General features: G+C 51.3%; 2 protein-coding genes across 3 annotated transcripts in view; both read right to left on the reverse strand.

The window, feature by feature from the left end:
• Positions 1-9556, reverse strand: part of Ppfia3 (PPFI scaffold protein A3) — a 28417-nt gene extending 18861 nt beyond the window's left edge. Inside the window, exons 1-7 of one of the 2 annotated variants that reach the window (XM_034519644.2) lie at positions 9379-9556; positions 4234-4488; positions 3217-3318; positions 2765-2929; positions 1984-2058; positions 1741-1815; positions 450-671 (exon numbers count right to left, since the gene is read on the reverse strand). In XM_034519644.2, coding sequence (XP_034375535.1) covers positions 450-671; positions 1741-1815; positions 1984-2058; positions 2765-2929; positions 3217-3318; positions 4234-4473 — 879 coding nt within the window. In that variant the 5' untranslated portion in view covers positions 4474-4488; positions 9379-9556. The remainder of the gene's footprint in view (positions 1-449; positions 672-1740; positions 1816-1983; positions 2059-2764; positions 2930-3216; positions 3319-4233; positions 4489-9378) is intronic. The other variant, XM_034519651.2, reaches the window with a different exon arrangement.
• A 1025-nt stretch (positions 9557-10581) lies between these two features.
• On the reverse strand, positions 10582-13328 carry Lin7b (lin-7 cell polarity scaffold B). The gene is made up of 6 exons (XM_034519774.2): positions 13242-13328; positions 12847-12965; positions 12653-12724; positions 11848-12057; positions 10988-11151; positions 10582-10686 (listed from the first exon to the last, which is right to left on the reverse strand). Exons 1-6 carry the CDS (start codon positions 13276-13278, stop codon positions 10665-10667), a joined length of 624 nt encoding a protein of 207 aa, XP_034375665.1. The 5' UTR covers positions 13279-13328; the 3' UTR covers positions 10582-10664.
• Between the last annotated feature and the right edge of the window lie 4952 nt (positions 13329-18280).

Genomic DNA, 18280 nt, shown 5'->3' on the forward strand with positions numbered 1-18280 from the left:
GGAGGCTGAGGCAATAGGCTGTGATTCCACAGCCAAACAGGGCAAGTTACCCTGTCTCAGAATAAAGAATAATGCAGCTACAGGGATGTAGCTCAATGCCTAGAGTCCCGAAGTGCAGGCTTGAGAGAGACTCAGAAATAAAGTACCTGCCTGTGAGAAACTAGGGCCATGGCTCAGAGGTAGACAGACTATGGGCCTAGGGTATGTAAAGTCCTAGGTTCTATCACCATAGTAACACAGGAACCAGATGCCAACGGTCACTCTGCCACACACAAACACTCTGATTAGTCCCATTGTACAGATAAGAAAACTGAGGAGGGAATTCCACATATCTTGGGAACTGAGTCCAGGTCCTGTTATTCTTGAACTCAGTTACTCTTGAAGGGTTTGGAGAAGGCTGGGGTGGGAGTCAGGGGACAGAGAGCGGCTCTCCAGGGGCTCCGCCTCACCTCCTTGAGATCGCGCTGCAGCTTGGAGTTAGCTTCCTCGGCCTTACCCAGCTCGCGGTGAGCAGTGCCCAGCTCCTCCTCCAGCTGGCTCATCTGACGGCACAGCACCGCCAGGCGCTCCCGCAGCTGGCACACCTCTGCACGCTGCCGCTCAAGTGCTTCCTCCAGCTCTGCCGTGCGCCGGTTGGATTCTCCGACGGGACCCAGGCCATTGGCAAGGGTCTGGAGAGAAAGAAAAACAAATAGAACCCAGAGTACAGAGCTGGGTTGGTCATCCACCCTGAGGGCAGCCAGGTATGATGAAGAGGAATCAAAGACCTATAACGTTCTTGGAGACCAAAGTCCAAAGAGGCCTGTCACTGAGGGTCACGATGACCAGTAAGGATCATAGGGGATCAGTTAGCACTGGGTCAGTGAGGGTCATAACAAACATTAAAGTGACCATCGGAGGCCAATGAACTGGCTCAGCCACCGAGCCTGAGGACCTGGGTTCAATCTCCACGACTTACATTATGAAAAGAGAGAACTAGTTCGAGGCCAACCTGGTCTACAGAGTGAGTTCCAGGACAGCCAGGACTACACAGAGAAACCCTGTCTCGAAAAAAACAAAAAACAAACAAACAAACAAAAAACCAAAAAAACAAAAACAAAAAAAGAAGAAAGAAAGAAAGAAAGAAAGAAAAGAAGAGAGAACTACTCCCTCAAGTTGTCCTCCAACCTCCGCATGCACAGAAACAATGCCTTTCACATTATCTCTTTGCACAGATGAATGTAATAAAAACTAAAAAGGGGCCGGGCATGGTGGCATATGCCTTTAATCCCAGCACTTGAGAGGCAGGTGGAACTCTGTGAGTTCAAGTTCACCCTGGTCTACAAAGTAAGTTACAGGACAGCCAGGGCTACACAGAGAACCCCTATCTTTAAAAATAAAACAAAGCAAAAGAGACAAACAAACAAAAAACAGTAAAGCGTTCATTGGAAAGTCGGGAGGTTACTGGGCAGAGCGGCAGCGTAGGCTTGTATTTTCAAAGACTTGGGAGGCAGAAGGATCTTGAGTTGGTGGTCAACATGAGCTGCAGAGTGAGACCCAAACTCACAAAAAGTAAAAAGAGGGCTAAGGATGTAGTCTGAAGTAAAGCACCTGCCTAGAATGCCCTAGTGACGGGCTGGGAATGTGGCTCAGGGCTAGAAGACTTGCAAAGAACATAAGATGCCCCTAAATTCCATCCTCAGTACAATCAGTCAGTCAGCGCTGAGAGGAGGTCACAAGGAGGGGACTACGACCTCTCACCTGTCCATCCCCATCCTTGCCTGGCTCCTCCAGTCCTGACCGCCTTCTAGATAGCTGGTCTCGAAGGTTCAGGGCCTAGAAGAGTCAGAACACCAGAGCACACTGAATGCTCCTTAAGGGACCTGTGGATTTCTTTCTGGGATCCAATGCCATAGGCCCCCTTCCTTTAGAATACAACCAGTCAGTTTCTTAGTCCTCCACCAAGACTTGGCCCGCCCCTCCTCTGTCGACCCCGCCCCCTACCTCCTGATTACTCAGTTCCAGCTCTTCCTCCAGCACTGCTACCCTCTCCAGTGCCATTCGCAATCTTTCCCGGACCTGCAGATGGGAGTGAGAGAAGATCAGACCTTGTAGGGCTGATCCTGTCGTCCCAGCTACTCAAAAGGCTGAGGCAGAAGGATCCCAAACTCAACGTCTACATGTGATACAGAGATAAGACCCAGTCTGGATCAGGTGATCCTGTCCCAGAACACCCTAAGGAAGGTCTGAAACCAATCTAATGAGTGTGAAGTTCCAGTCAGGCATCAAGGAAACTATCCCCCATTATACACTATTCTATTTCTATTTTTACTTCTTTAGCCAAGGTCTTGCAACATAGCCTTGTATGGACCAACTCTGTAGACCAGACAAACCTCAAACTCATAGAGATCTACTTGCTTCTGCCTCCTGAATGCTGGGATTAAATAGTTCACATATCTTTTTTATTTTTTTAAGATTTCTTTATTTATTTTATGTATATGAGTACTGTAGCTATCTTCAGACACACCAGAAGAGGGCATCGGGTCCCATTATAGATGGTTGTGAGCCACCATATGGTTGCTGGAAATTGAAGTTGGGATCCCTGAAAGAACAGTCAGTGCTCTTAGCCACTGAGCTATCTCTCCAGCCCCCTCATATATCTTTTTATCAAGTCATGTTTCAATCCATCACCATGTGAAACACCTCCAACCAACAGCTTTTCTCTTTCCCACTTCAGTTGAGGTCAATCACATGTTTTCTCTTCTTCATCCTCTGATACCCCTACCTTCTCATCCAGGGCCTTGTGGTGCTCGAAGAGGGATTTTAGAGCTTTGAGCACCTCCACCTCCGAGGAGACCCCTCCAGGGGACTGGGCTTGGCGTTTCACCACAGTCATTCGCAGGGAACGCTCGTGCCTGGACACCAGGCACTCAAGGTGTTCTAGAAGAAGCTGGAAGGATAAAGCGTCGAGTTAGGAGAAAGAAGCAAGGGGAAGAGGAAAGGGATGAAGCGCTCAGAGTGCACAAGGAAGAGGAGATAAGGGCCACGCAGAGGTGAGGAGAAAAGAGGGAGATGGCGGGGAAGGGGGTTGAGGGGGTGAGAGCATGGGAGCAACGATACAGGAGACTAGAAGCAAGGAAAAAGAGAAGATGGAAAACTAGATGTTGGAAAAAGATATGTTGCACCAGCACCACCCTCTGCCCCATGCCGCTTAAGCACCATCTCCACAGCCCTCACCCGGGTGTTGTTTCGCTCCGCCTTCAGCTCTGCAATCTCTTCTTCCCTCTCCAGAAGCTGTTCCCGACATAAGTTAAGCTCCTTCGTCAGAGCCGCAAACTCCTGTCCAGGCGTGGGTAGAATCAGATGGCTGACTCAATTATTTCTGTATTTCTCTCTTTCTGAGAATTTGAAGACTCTGACCCTCCTGGCTAGGCCCTGCCTCCTCCAGCCACTCACAATTGACTTTTACTAAGTCCTGCTAGACTCAAATCTTGCCCCTCTGGGCAAACTCTCCCCTTTGTTGCTGTGGACCTATATGAACCTATAGCAGAATCTCCTCTTGCTGCTCAGACCGCGCCCTCTCACATGAACCATGCCCATCTCCATGGTAAGACCCGCCCACCAATGTTAAACCAATTCCATACTCCCAGCTATATTTTGGCACTACCCATATTAGGCCACCCTCTTTTCCAAACTAACCCTTCTACAGGTTCTGCCCTCCTAGTTGTTGTCTGTTTTTTGTTTCTTAGTGTTTCCAGACAGGGTTTCTCGCCGTAGCCTTGTCCATCCTAGAACTCACTCTGTAGACCAGGCTGGCCTCGAACTCAAAGATATACCTGCCACTGCCTCTAGAGTTAAAGGCGCGTGCCACCCCCAGCTTACTTCCTAGACTTTGACTCCTACTAAGCCCCACCTTTATGGGCGCCCATGTCTCTCCTTCTTAGCTCAGACTCTCCAAATTCTCAGGCCCTGCCCCTTATTTATAGTCCCGGACTCGCCCAACTTGCCTTCTCCAGGCTCCGCCTCTCTCAAGCTCCGCCTTTTCACCAACCCCTAACCTTCTTGCCACCCAGGCCTGGCATCCTCAAGAATTCCTACTTCTCAGGACCCGCTCTTTCTATATAAGCCCTGCCCATTTTGCAGATAAGACCCGCCTACCAAAGGCAATCCAATCCCACACTCTCTTCCGCCTGACCCCGCCCATTCAGGACAGCCCTCGTCTTTAGGCTCCGCCTCCCTAAGACCCCGCCCAACCTGAGGCAGAGCGATGCTGAGCTGCCGCTGCAGCGAGTCCTTCTCGTGGCCGAGCTCTCGCAGTCGTAGCTGCGCTGTCGCCAACCCGTCCTGCGCCTCTCGCAGCGTCTCCAGCAGGCGCTCGCGCTCCGTGAGCATCGTGACCATGAGGCGCTCCAGCTCGCCGCCGGCCTCATCCGGGCCCAGCGCCGAGCCCCGCCGGCCATCCTCGCTGATGGTAGGCATCACCTCGCACATCATGGCGGCGGTGCCGGCCTGCGGGTACGCAGAGGGGGCTGACTAACCATGTCAAGGCTCAGGGAGACAACTGAGGCAAGGCCAGTGAAATACTCCCTGGGGGCCCAATCCAGACATTGCATAGGGGGGCAACTGAGGTCAACCAAGCTGATCGTGACACGGGGAAACTGAGGTACAGCCAAGTGTATGTGTGTGGGGGGGGGGGAACTAAGTGCTGACCTCCAAAAACGGAAAACTGGGGTAATCATGGCACAGATAAACTGAAAATCATTGCTTTTAGATAAACAGCGATGACTTCTTAGGTAAAAGCACTTTAGGACACTGAGGCTTGACTCCACCAAACACCGGCAGCAAACCAAAGTCTGGCCACTGGAAAAAGCTAGTGGACCAGTCATTGGCTAAATGGATTAAAAGTAGCCTTTACCTATCGTGGCTCGGCTTGGAATCCTCAACCCACTCTGTAGATGAGGAAACTGAGCCCCAAGCCAGAACCACACCTTTAAAAAGTCACGGGGCTTCAGATACTGAATTGGGTCACTGGGCTCTGATTTGCCCATGTCTATGATCTAAAGGCCAACACTCCATTTGAAATCAGAAGAGTAAAAAGCATAGCAGGAGGACTGGAGTCGTAACTCAGTGATACAACACATGCTTGGCACAAAATGAAGCTCTGGATTAAATCCTGTACCACTAAAATAAAATAGTCATGTATTAAGCCGAGCTAAGTGGTGCATGCCTGTAATCCCAGCGCTTGGGAAGTGGAGACGAAAAGATCAAGAGTTCAAGGTCATCCTCGTTTATTTTAGGGACTTCCGGGTCAGTCTGGGTTATATTAGAGCCTTTCTCAGCAAAACAAAACAAAAATGCATAACAGGGAGTAGGACTGAGTGCTCTAACTCAGGTCGCAGGAGTCTGAGTCCCCACAGCTAGTAGCTCCCTACATCTAGGGGTTTGAGCCTCCAACAGTCTCTTTTCAGACCCCTCTTTACTTCCAGTGGCTCTAGAGCTCCTGCACACCCATAAATCTAAGCTGTGGGACCCTGCTCCCCGCCCACTCAGGCTCTAGTCATCCTAGGCTGCTCCTCCTGCCCCGCCCTCATGAGGCGTTAACCAAGAGTGTGGGAGGAGGGAGAGGCGGGATTTATGAGGCCAGAAGGCGGGACTTGGGTTCCCCTGGCCAGGGGCGGGGCGGAGATGTAGAGAGGCCCAGTGAGCCTCTCCCTGAAACACTTCAGGTCCAACAAGTCCTTCTGGCCAGACAGAAAGCAGGAGGGACTTTCACTCCTTTCCTTCCCCTCAATACATGCAGCGACCTAACCGGTTTGAGATTGGATACTTCCCAACACCACCCAAATGAGAATTGTGACCAAAGCCATTAGGAGCTTGGGTTCCTGTGAGACAAGAAGAGCTCTGGAATACAGGAAAGAATGCAGCTGGGTCCCTAAGTCCCCTTTGACTTTAAGTTGTCTGAAACTCTACACTTCCCAGAAACTGGATCCACCAAAAAGTTTATAAGAAAGAAGGCCAGCTTTAGGCTAGACCCCAACGTGAAAGCTCAAACCCACAATTGGGTCAGAGCATACAGCCAAGGATGATTTAGATTACTGTAGAATATCAGACTCACTGAGAAAGAGAATGGACAGTCAATGTCACCAAGATGCTACAGAACGGGGGGGAGGCGGGTATGGGGTAAGGTATAACATCTGAAATGTAAATAAAATATCCAATAAAATATATATATTTTAAAAAGATGCTGCAGAACACAGAAAAAATTAAGAGCTTCCACGCTTTCACACTGAGCATGTGACTGAGGCCAAGAGCTGCTTTGTTGGCTAACTAGAGGGTCCTATGCTACAAGTGAGTCCTGGAAGGTAAAAGCAGCCCAAAGTCACATGGTAACATAAATAGGTGCAAGAACCCAAAATACAGAAGTGAGCAAAATGACACAGAGGGGCACCCCTAATGCTATACATAGTGGTAGATTTGGCCAAAAGACAGAATCTGGAGCTCAGTGCTTGCTTGACATAAGCTGAGCCCACAGCTGCTCCCAGGTGAGGAAGAAGGGTTGTGAGTTCACAACTACCACAATGAAATCCTCTTATACACACACACACAAACACACGGCCGGGAAGAATGGCTCAGTGGGTAAAGGTTGCTACCAAGACTGAAGACCTGAGTTTGAGACTCTGGGAGACATATGGTTTATGAAGAAGAGAACTCCTGCAAATTGTCCTCCACATGCACCCCATGGCATGCATGCATACATACAGCAAAACAAAATGTACCAAATAACGACAGAGAGAGAGAGAGAGAGAGAGAGAGAGAGAGAGAGAGAGAGAGAGAGAGAGATCCTCTGGTGGGGGTGGTCTGTTTAGGATACAAGAACATTTTGAGGCTGAAGACTCTAGAAAAGGCAAGAGTCTAGAACAAGCTCAGAATGCCAAAGCAGCAGATGGAGCCGGAAGCCTAAGATCCAGCAGGAAACAAGACTGACACCAAAGCTAAGGCCATAGCAAGAAAAAGGTAGAAACTACATAAAGGGACCTAGAACCCAAGGCTTCCAAAGATCAGCAGGGCACTGCTCTAGAATCATCCAGGTTTTAGATTGTGCAAGCTATGGGTGCTGGAGAGATGGTGCAGCGATTAATAGCACTGACTACTCTGAGAGGAGCCAGGTTCAACTCCTAACACCTACATGGCAGCTCACAACTGTCTAATTTCAGTTCCAGAGAATCTGGCACCCTTGCACAAACATATGCAGGCAAAACACTAATGCACATAAAATAAAAATAAATCATTAATTAAAAAAAAAAGATTGTGTGCACTACAGTTCCAAAGAATAGTAGAATATTTAACTGAAAACAATACATTCTGCAAGTTAGAATATCCATGGGAAGAAGGAAATCTAGAATCCAGATGTGGCCGGAAGATAAAACACATCTAAATGGAAACTCAGCAGATATTAGTCTCTAAGGGTGGCAGTAGAGTGAGACCTTTTTATTATTGGTCTAGTGCTAGTATTCGAACCCTAGACTTTGTGCACGGGAGGTAAGTGCTCTACCCAGCAACAACCCCAGCTCCAATAGCTAGAAATATAGGACATGTCTGAGGAGAGGATTGAGAGCACTCTAGGTATTTGTAAAGACCAGAGAAGGAAGGAGAAGAAGGAAGAAGAAAAGAAGGAAAAATGTACACAACATAGTGAGTTCTAATCCAGCCTGGGATGCATGGCAAAATCCTGACACTGGAGACAGGAAGGGAGCAAGTGAAAAAAAGACATGCCTAGAATTGAGTTCATGCCATTGAATATCAATCACATGCCTTGGTGAGGACAGAACAGATGCATCATCTGGAAATGTTCTGGAACTTAGAACCGTGAACACAACACAAGGAAAGGACTCATTACAACCAGAAATGCAGAAAGAGGGCTGGCAGGTTCCAGATCACCTCGTGAACTCTGATCCCAGAACACACCTGGAGGAAGGGCTGGCTGTTTGGTAGTTGGAGTGTGAGACATCAGATATTACTATATGGGTCTCTAGAGGCAATGAGATGCCAGAAATATCCAACTTTTGGGAGAGAAGAGACTCTGGAAGTCTAGCACCTGAGATGACAGAGCAGATAAGTGTTTCTTAAGGCCATGGAAGATGGGAAGTTGATAGAACGCTGAGGCCACCAAGACCTGAAGATGAGAATGCAGTGCAGAGCCAGAGTCCAGACCTTTGAATCCAACTGGGGGTGAAGAAACTTAAAGCCCGAATGTTTGATGGGAGTGTAGGCCTGGGTGGGTGGTCTGACAGACAGGACACTCACCACAGGCTGAGATTCTGGCTCTCTGAGATGTGTGTTTGTTCTGGTGGAGGTTTCAAGATGGGGGTGAGACACATAGATCTCCAAGGGGGAGTGAGGACAGAAGCTGAGGAATTGCATTCCAGGTCTTTAAAAGGAAGTCATGGTGCCTGAGTCCCTAAGGCAGCAAGCAGGTGCTGGTATACCAAGAAGCTGGACATATTTGTCTGGGGGGGTGGGGTGAGGAGGAGCTGTTAAAGTAGGTGCTAAGTGGGGAGGGGGGGCAAAGGCTGGGAAACTGGATTCTCCAGGTGCTGAATAAGGTGACAGTGATTAGTCAGGGCCAGCAGATATATGGGAACTAACAGCTTTTCAGAACCAGGTGGGAGCGGGAGGCTCCAGGCCAAGGTTTCTAAGTGGCCTGGGCAGGGACATTCACAAGCTCTATGTAAGTGAAGCAGCTAGAGTCCCAGAAAGCTAGAGTGCCTAAAGATGGGCCTGAGAACCCTGAGGCCCAGCTGGGAAGGGGGGCGCCGGGGATCCCCAGGTCAAAGGCGCGGTGAGGGGGAGGGATCCCCCACACCACCTGAACCCCCCTCCCTGGCGGCCGTGGCAGGAGATGGGGGAAGCCAGGCTACCGAGAGAGCTGACCATGGACAGCTCCGGCGCGGGCCTGTGTCCAGGGCGAGCCGGCCTGGACCGAGGTACGTCGCCGCCGGCTGTTCCAACCAGAAGGTGGGGGACGCAAATGGGGGAACAATTTGGTCGCAATGGGGGAGCCCCACAGAGGTGACCAGTGTCTGGAGCTCCCAGGACTTGGCCCAGAGGAGGGATCTAGACTTGAGGGGTCCCCTGGGCTGAGCTAAGGGATCCAGGCATCTGGGCCCTGGAGGAGGCACAAGGAGGCAACCCGCCTGAGATACTAGGGTTCGGCAGGGCACTCTGAGCTCCGGGAAGGGACACGCCTGGGTCTCTTGGGTTGGCTTGTGAAATCTGGACTCTGCGTTCCCTTGGAATGAAGATGGAAATGTAGGATTTCGGGCAAGCGAGTCGGAGACGCTAGCCCAGGGGTCCCCAGGGTGGGCGCTGCCTGGCAAGCTGGGCCGGGCTCTTACCTACCTGGTCCGCGACGACTGCGGGAGGAGCTGGGCTGCAGGAGGGACGCGGGGTGGGGTAGGGGCACCGGGCGGGGCCCCTGGCGGCGGCCGGGGCCCGGATCTGGAGCTCTGGAGCCCTGTCTACGCCGCTAGCGCGGGCTCAGCGTCTCTTGCTCCGGCTCCAGCGCTGGGGACCCCCCTCCCCCTCACAGTCTCACAGCCTTCTTACTCCCTAAAATAGCCCCCTGCCCTTGTCACCATACAGCCTCCCCCCGCGAGGCCGCAGTCGCCAGATCCAGGGGTGCCCACCAGCGCCCCCCAAATCCCACCTTCTCCCCCCCAAAAAAATTCTCCTCCCTCCCCCTCCCCCCCACAGATCCCGGGCGGTCGTGGCCCCTTTAACAGAAGACTGACGGACGGCGCTGAATGGCCAATGAGAATTGGCGTCCGTGCCGGCCGGCAAAGAGGCCCCGCCTCCACATCGGGAGGGAGGGGCCGCGCGGGCGGCGAGCTGGGGGCGGGACTTATGGTGCAGCGACCAATAGGCATGCAGCGTAAGGCGGCCTGGGAGGGAGGCGGAGCCCAGCAGAGGATGATGTCACCTGAATCTAGTAGCGCGCAGCGTGGAGCGCGAGTCGCGACCCCGGGTTCCCGCGGCTGCGCGCGTCTCACGGGACATGAGGGCTGGGCGGCGGGATGGGAATTCAACATTCAAGGTGGGATTTTTTTTTTTTTAAGACAAGGGCGGCTCCCGGAAGGATGTGCTCAGTTGGAAGGTGAGGCGAGTGGACGATGGGTGGCGAGTGCGTGTTACTCTGCACCCCTGCGCCCGTCTAGGGAACTGCATGCGCCCCACCAACCCCCGACTCCCACGCAGACGGTGGCACGGCCCGCAGGGTTCCCCCAGCGGATGGTTCGCTCCGCCCAGCCTACAGAGGCATTGATCAGGCTTCTCCTGCGTTTCAAGACTCCCGCGTCCGACTCACAGCAGGGGACCTTGCCAGGCCTTGGCCTTCAGAACCTCTTTAGAGTTGGGGACAGTGGTCTTTAGTGCTGCGCTCTGGCACTCACATAGACACCGGCCAGTCTCCGCCTTCAGAGCTGCACGAGCGGTGTCTGTCATGGTACACATACTGGAAAGAGCTTGTTCTTAACCTCAGCTTCACTGTCCTCCTCCCCCATAGAGACTAACCCAGGATGCGCGACAGACACACAAGACACTCGGTGAGGGTTAAAGATCTTTAAATAAGGAACCGGTGACAATAAATAATACTGTACAGGGAAGGAGGAGGGGCTTGCTCTGTGATCTCAGCCTCGAGACTCCAAGGACCTGTGAGGGTGTGGAGAGGGAAGTTTTAGGCACAGGGAGGCTCAGTGGTGGGGTGGGGGGCGTGTAAGATGTTCAAGGGTGGGGTTCTGGAGACAACAGTTCAGAAAAACAGGCACAGGGATTCTGGAGTTAGGGAGCCAGAGGGTTCCAGGGCCTTGGCTACCATGGCAGGGGTCAAGGGTCAGGAAACCCCTGGTGAAGAGCCAAGGATAAATGTTGAAGGCCCCCGAGATCATTGGCCTGGTTTGGGTATCTGAGATTGGGGTAGGCATCAGGGAGAGGGTGGTGACTGGAGGCTCACGAGTAGCTGTGGTGCTGCTGGCGCCGACGGGCAGATCGCATCTTCTCGAAGCGGGCCTCCATCTCCTCCAGCACCCGAGGAGTGTAGCGCACCACCAGTTTCACTGAGCCCTGGGCGGCCTTCAGGAGTTCCACTGCCTTTTCATGGTGCTCGCCTTCCACACTCTGCAGGGCAGGCCTCGCACAGGCTGCTGGCCCAAACCGCTGCCCTTACCACCCTACCCAGGACACGGGACCAGTGGATAGTGACATGGCTGCTGGGGTCAAGCTTCCCAGGCCTCATATCCCTCTAGTGGATCACCAGCTTTAGACACAGCACCCACAACTTTAAAACTGCATGTTAATATAGCTTAGAGTCCCAGTGTCCTCAATGAATCAGGCCACTAAACCTGTCGCAAAGAAGTCACAAAGAAGAAACCTGTCTACACCCCTAAACCTATTGCTCTCCTGCCCTCGTAGCCCAGGGACAGAAGCCTGGCTTTTCTGGAGAAACCACCTCCCCAGTGGTGTTTCCTTGGATTCTAATCACTGGGGTTTCAGGACTCCGACCGGCCCAGACATCAATCAGAGCTAGCCTTTCTTGTCATCTCAGGGACTCTTTCTGCTCCCAGCCAGAACCACCCCTCCACAACTCAGTCTAGAGAATTACCCATTCTTCAACCTCCAAGCCAAATGTTCCTTCTGCAAAAAAAACCAAAAACCTTCCATCTTCTACACTGGACTGGTATCCTAGCTAGGCTCTCTGAAGTCCTTGAGGGTCAGCAGTGCACCCCACAGGGCTGTCTACAAAGGCTGCGCTCTCCATGTGGAAGGAATGTAACCATCCAGTGTTGCCTTACAGACACCACCAGCTCCACTCACCACACCATTCACAGACAGCAGCTGGTCTCCCCTCTTGAGGCCACCATGGCGATCAGCCACGCCTCCAGGGATGACTCGAGAGATATAGATGGGTGAGTTCTGCTCTTTGCCACCCATGATGTTGAAGCCCAAACCCTCGTCAGTCTTCGGTAGTTCCACGACCCTAGGATGTGCATGGCCCTCACTGGCTGTGAAGGCAGCCACTGTGGCCTGCAAGAGAGAAGGTGCCTCCATGAGAGAGACCCTCATTGAGACATGGGACTCCAACCAGGGTAGCCACAAAGGTCAAGCAGGGGAATCCTGACACAGCTCAACAGGAGGCTACGGTTACCCTGTAGTGATTCGGACCTGTGAGAACACTTGTATTCTTCTACAAGTCAGGGAGAAGTAGGTCCTCAGTCCTTAGCACCTGCCAATCTTGTTCTCAGACAAATGGAAAGAAGTGCCCCTCCTGGGGGTGGGGGATGAGAGGGATCAGGTGGAGACGGTTCTGAGTCTGCAGGCAGTAATAAGAGTGTGGCACTGCAGTTTGGAAAGGAAAGGTGTCCCTGTTCACAACATCCAACCAGATTGCCTTTTAGGGTCATCTTACCGGCAGGAAAGTGAGGCCAGTTTCCAAGCCTGTTGCTAGAGAGAATCTCATGTGCATTCAAGTTAAAAATGTGCAGTTATTTAAAGGGCATTATAAATAAATCTTCATAGGGTGGAACAGAGATGCGTAAATGTGAAGGAGGGCGCAGAAAAAAACAGCCTGGAGGGCACTGTGCTCTCGTGGTCATCCAGAGCTGAGGGGACAGAAGCTTACCTTGGCTGTGGCATGAGCCCGCACCTCGGCGCTGCCAGTGATGTCCAGCGTGTCATAGAGCTGTTCGTACACCTGGGGAGTCAGGGACCCGGCAACGTCAGGGAGCAGCCAGTCAACAGCCCTGGACACGGTTGACCTCGCCCGTCGCCGCCCCCGCCGCGGAGTGTAAGGAAACTACAACTTATATAGCTCACCTCGCGGATGGCGGAGCAGAAGCGGCTTTGCAGGACCCGCTGCAGGGCCTGCAGCTTCTGCGGGGGCAGCTCTCCGCTACGCTGCAGCCGCTCCAGCAGCTCCACAGCCCGGGACACGTCTGCAGAAAGCAGCAAGGACCGCGAGAGCACACGCCGGCAGCAAGAAGGGCAACCGAGGTCACACTGGAAGCGATCCACGCGCCCCGCGGGTCGCCGGGACCCCAACCCAGGGCGAGGTGTTGGTGGGGCGCTCCGCCCCAGACCCTCCCACGCCCTCAGACTGCAGGCCGCGCCCCGCCCACCCTAACTAGGTCCGCCCCCCAACCCCCGCATCTGCAAGACCTGTCGCAGCCCAACGGAGCCCAGAGCCCGGACTGGACCCCCGGAGCGCTTACCCCGCTCCAGCCCCAGCGGCTCCACCAGCGCAGCCATATCGCCTCTATTTCAAGCCACTCGTCCAGGCGCCGGCAAGGAGGTGCAATGCGAGGCCCCGCCCACCAGGTGCCAGCGAGGAGGTGGTGCAGCATGAGGCCCTGCCCACAGGACAACCAACAGTTTCAGAGGGCCTGCCCTAACACTGACAGGAGGCGGTGCTGCGCAGGGTTCCGCCCACTCCAGAACTTCTGAGACCTTTGTCCTCGGGGTGCCTGGCTCTCCTTGTTCCTACATCACTACCAGCTACCCATCATGGATCTGTTCTAGTCGCGATCTTATTACTCCGTTGGTGTGTCTGCCTTGCTCCTTACAGTATGTCTGTGCTTTTCTGGTACTTTTCCTCATTTCTACAATCACAAGTCCAGAGGGGTGTGGTTTCTCAGGACCCCAGGGGCCTATGGAAGAGGATCGTTGTGACTTGGAAGATAAGGGACACGTACCAAGAGCCTGTTTCAAGAAAGCAGAGAAATAAAAGCTGAAGATGTAACTCAGTCGTAGAGTGCTAACCTAGCAGGCTGAGATTCTAAGTCTTGTCCCCTGTAGAGCAGAAGTCATGGGTGGTAGTGCACACCTGTAATTCCAGCATTCAGAAGTGGAGGCAGGAAGATCAGAACAGTGTTCAAGGTCACCCTCGGTTACACTGAAACCTTGTGGCCAGCTTGGACTACATGAGACTTTGTCAAAACACATGCAGAACCCGCTGGTCCACCCCTTTAATCTTAGCACTTCAGAGGCAGAGGCAGACGGATCTCTATGAATTTGAGGCCAGCCGGTTCTACATAGTGACTTCCAGGTATACATAGTGAGACCCTATCTACACACACACACACACACACACACACACACACACACACACACACACACGGGCAGGGGGCGGCAGGGAGAGGGAGACAGGAACAGAGACAGAGAGACACAGAGAGAGACTTGAGCAGGACCTTCACAGTTCACAGAGATGCTTGGAAGATAAGGTCATTAAGTTGTAAGGCCTGGGTCACCCAGCAGCCACCCAGAAAGTGGTCAAGAGGCTGGGCAGTCATGATGGCGGAACAGTGGTCTTGTGATATCATTTGCATTTGGATTTGTGTCTCCATATAAATCCCTGAGAGCATACAGGATGGTCAAATATGTATCTGAAGATCTCTGGAGACATCCAGGGAGAGTGGATTGCAGAAGGGACAGGAGGGAGGATGATGTCCCAGCAAGATGAGGCCTAGGAGACTGGTCAGCTAATGTGGAGTGCTGGCTGTTTGGGGGAAGAGGTGGAGTGAGGAGCTCTGAGGTGAACTGTGTGGGGAGTGCTTGCAGATATTCTCCATGTGAGGACCTGTAGCTAGGCTGGTGACGAGGCTCAGCAGATAGAGTATTTGCCTAACAAGCAGAAAGCCCTGGGTTCCGTCTGCAGCACTGTATAACCTTGGTGTTCATCTGGAATCCTCCGCTGTGGAGGCAGGGAGATCTTCGTTGGTGGTGAGCTTAGGTTATGGGAGATGCTTTATGGGGGAAAACATCAAAAGCAAACAAATAAAACAAATGAACACTTAAGTCTGTGATGTCTGAACAGAGCCCTGGGAATTCAGACACTGCTGCTGGCTGTCTGGCATTTTGGGTACAGGCGATAAAACTCAGGGCACTGGGGGCAGGAGCAAGGAAACAAAGAACAGAGGAGGCTGGGTGGAAGCTTAGGTGGGAGGCCTGAGGAGCTGGCTCATGTGACCTGGGTGGTTAGTAACATGAGATGCTGTTGGTGATTGGTGGGTCGCAGGACTCCAGTTTAGCTGGATGGGATGTGGTGTCAGAAAAGGACACATTCAAGGCCAAAGAGAGAGCAGCTTCTCTGGCTTCTCAGCCACAAGAAGCTACTGGTAGCTGTGTCAATGACGAAGAGCACCAGTCTGTGTGCCTTTCATAACTGCCCATTTCATCAGATAGCCCAAGATGGCCTTGACCTTGGAGTGACCCTCCTCCGCAGCCTGCCCAGAGCTGGGATTTAGGGCTTGAATGGCTATGCTCAGCTTCAAAAACAGCAACCCAAACTACTCAGGTACTTGTTTAGAAGCCTTTGTCAAGAAGTGACTTCTTGGGCTGGAGATGGCTCAGAGGTTAAGAGCACTGACTGCTCTTCCAGAGGTCCTGCGGTCCATTCCCAGCAACCACAACCATCTGTAATGGCATCTGATATCCTTTTCTGGTGTGTCTGAAGACAGCTACAGCGTACTCATATAAATAAAATAAGTAAATCTTAAAAAAAAAATTTTTTTTTAAAAGAAGTGACTCCTTCTTGGGTCCACAAGGTGAGGACAGCAGGATGCAAGCTTAGCTTCTGCCTTCTGGCCTATGGCTGAGGTAGATTATTGTTCTTAATCTTTTAAGCCAAGCTGAGTCCCAGAAAGAGCAAAACCTCACTGGACAGGCACCCCCAAAAGAGGGAAACGATCCCAATCAGAGGGGCCATTCTCAACAATGGACTTATCAGGACGCCATGCAGGGTGGACTGGGGCCAAAAAATGATGGGATGATTATGGATCAGAACATGCCTTAGTCAGGATTGTTTAATTATGAAGCTGCATGTACAATGGCATGCCAGAAGAGGGCACCAGATCCCATTACAGATGGTTGTGAGCCACCATGTGGTTGCTGGGAATTGAACTCAGAACCTTTGGAAGAGTAGTCAGTGCTCTTAGCCTCTGATCCAACTCTCCAGTCCAATCATGAAGCTCTTATTCTGTAACCATAATCCTTCTGTCAGTGCCCCAGAAAACAGACAAGGAGTCACTGGACCCCTTGTCTTCCTATCCAGTGTGCTGTAAACAATCCTTCTGCTCCTCACCAGGTGCTGCATGCTTGCCTGTGGGGGCTTTTGACTTTCTGGCAACGGGCAGGTACTGCTCTGGCTGAGGACCCTGGAGTTCCCACATAAGGTGACTCACCATCACCTCTGCCTCTAGTTCCAGGGGATCTGTACACAGACACAAAAGAATACACATAATTAAAAATATTTTTTTATAACTCTGTCCAATGGGGCTACAGGTGTTGTAGGTCAGTTGGTGGAGAAACTGCCAAGAATGCACAAAACCCTGGGTTCCATCCCAACAAACTGGATCTGTGATCTCAGCACTAAGATGGTAGATGCCAATCTGGCTGGTGAATTAAGTTCCAAGCTAAGCAGAGGTATACAGTGAAACCCTGTCTTGAAAAAGGGGTGGGGTATAAACTTCTTTTGGCAGCTGCTTATTGGCCTAGGTATTGTATGTTCATTTAGTCAACTTTCCCTCTTGTAAACTTTTAACAATAATTTACTTTATAGCTGTGTATGTGGCACAGCACAGCACACAAGGAGGGAGGTCAGCATCCTCTTGTGAATTCTTAGTAACAGCTCTTGGTTTAATCCATGTGCCTGATGTCTGCCTACAGCATCCTCACTGAGGGACTCGAACCATCTTCTGAGATGGTATTTCACCAGGTCCTTGATTTGTTTTTCACAAACTAAGCAGTGACTTGCTTGTTCCAGCTAGCTTTAAATTAATGATCTTTCCACTCATATCACAACCTGTTTCAATGTCCTTTAATTCCCAAAGTTGGAAATTAAGTATTCTTGCTAGTCTGACTCTAGAAACCACCATCCAGGGATGCTCTTCTACTTTCAATTTAGGCATTTCCTAGCCAACAACTTTACTTCTGCTTGTCCAAGTCCATCTTCCCTAGAATTCCTAGTGCTCATGACAAGAAATTTGGGTGTTTGGTATTCTGGTTTGAAAGAAAATGGCCCCCAAAGAGTGGTTCTATTAGGAGGTGTGCCTTGTTGAAGGGGTAAGCTTTGAGCTCTGATGCTCAAGCTACGACTTGTGGCTTTTTCTCTTCCTGCTGCCTTCAGATCCAGATCCAGAACTCTCAGCTCCTCCAGCACCACGTCTGCCTACACACCTCCATGCTTCCATGATAATGACCTACACCTCTGAAACCTTTAACCCAGACTCAATTAAATTTTTCTTTGTATAAGAGTTGCTGTGGTAATGGTGTCCCTTCAACAAAACTCTCCTAAATCCATCTACTAAACTGAGACAAGGTCTCTCAGTGTAGCTCTGGGTATCCTAGAACTCACTACCAAAGATCAGGCTGACCTAGAACTCAGATCTGCCTGCCTCTGTCACCATGCCACTCACCTACTAAGTTATTCACCCCAGAGTTGGGTATGGTGACATATCTTTAATCCCAGTACTCAGGAAGAAGCAGGGGCAGGTGGATCTGTGAGGTCTGGTCTACATGAGTTCCTAGATAGCCAGACCATAGAAAATGGTCACAAAAAATAAGAACTTAAATTGTCAACCTCAGACTTGATAATTATTTTTGCTTTAGCTTTATCTCAATGGTCCTGAATCTTTTTATCTACTGTTCTCCTTGTGTCCCATGTCACCTTCCTAATATGCCTAGTAATTTTTGAGTAGATGCTGAATACTGATGGCCTAAGTCCTGTTTTTTTGTCTTCCTAGTCCCTAGCCTGGTCTGTCTCCTAGTGGCCACCCAGGAAGTGTTGGGAGGCACTCACTCCCCCAGAACAGTGTGGTTGCTTTGATCTCACTACTCTTCATCCAGATGAGGTACTAGGCGCTCTCATGACTACACTGAGCAGCTCATGCCTCAACACTCATGTAACTTTTTCAAGGATGTGGATATAGTGGCTATTTCCCACTAATAAGTGGACTAAAAAGATGGCTCGGCAGTTAAACTGACTGCTCTTTTAGAAGTCCTGAGTTCAATTCTGAGAAATGACATGGTGACTGCTGATGGCTGGCACCCTGCCTCTTTGCCTACTATTCTCTCACTTAAGGATGCAGCCTGTTATGAGGGCCAGGACTTCCCTATCTCACTTGTAAAGTAGCTATGGTGGCCAGGAGAACAGTCTCTACTTCAGGTTAAAAAATGTACACTAGGAACAGTAGACCAGGTGAAGCTGAACAGTATGAAGCGGCCTTTCAGAAAGACAGACACCAAGTGCCCACTA

The sequence above is a fragment of the Arvicanthis niloticus genome, chromosome 1 (assembly GCF_011762505.2).
Source record: "Arvicanthis niloticus isolate mArvNil1 chromosome 1, mArvNil1.pat.X, whole genome shotgun sequence".
Taxonomy (NCBI): Eukaryota; Metazoa; Chordata; class Mammalia; order Rodentia; family Muridae; genus Arvicanthis; species Arvicanthis niloticus.

Bases quoted from the DNA above. Each gene is read 5' to 3' on its own strand.
- Lin7b (XM_034519774.2), bottom strand. From the start codon at position 13,278: ATGGCTGCGCTGGTGGAGCCGCTGGGGCTGGAGCGGG. The intron at 12,966-13,241 runs GTAAGCGCTCCG...TGCTTTCTGCAG, and splicing joins GCCGCTGGGGCTGGAGCGGG to ACGTGTCCCGGGCTGTGGAG. The intron at 12,725-12,846 runs GTGAGCTATATA...CTGACTCCCCAG, and splicing joins TCTGCTCCGCCATCCGCGAG to GTGTACGAACAGCTCTATGA.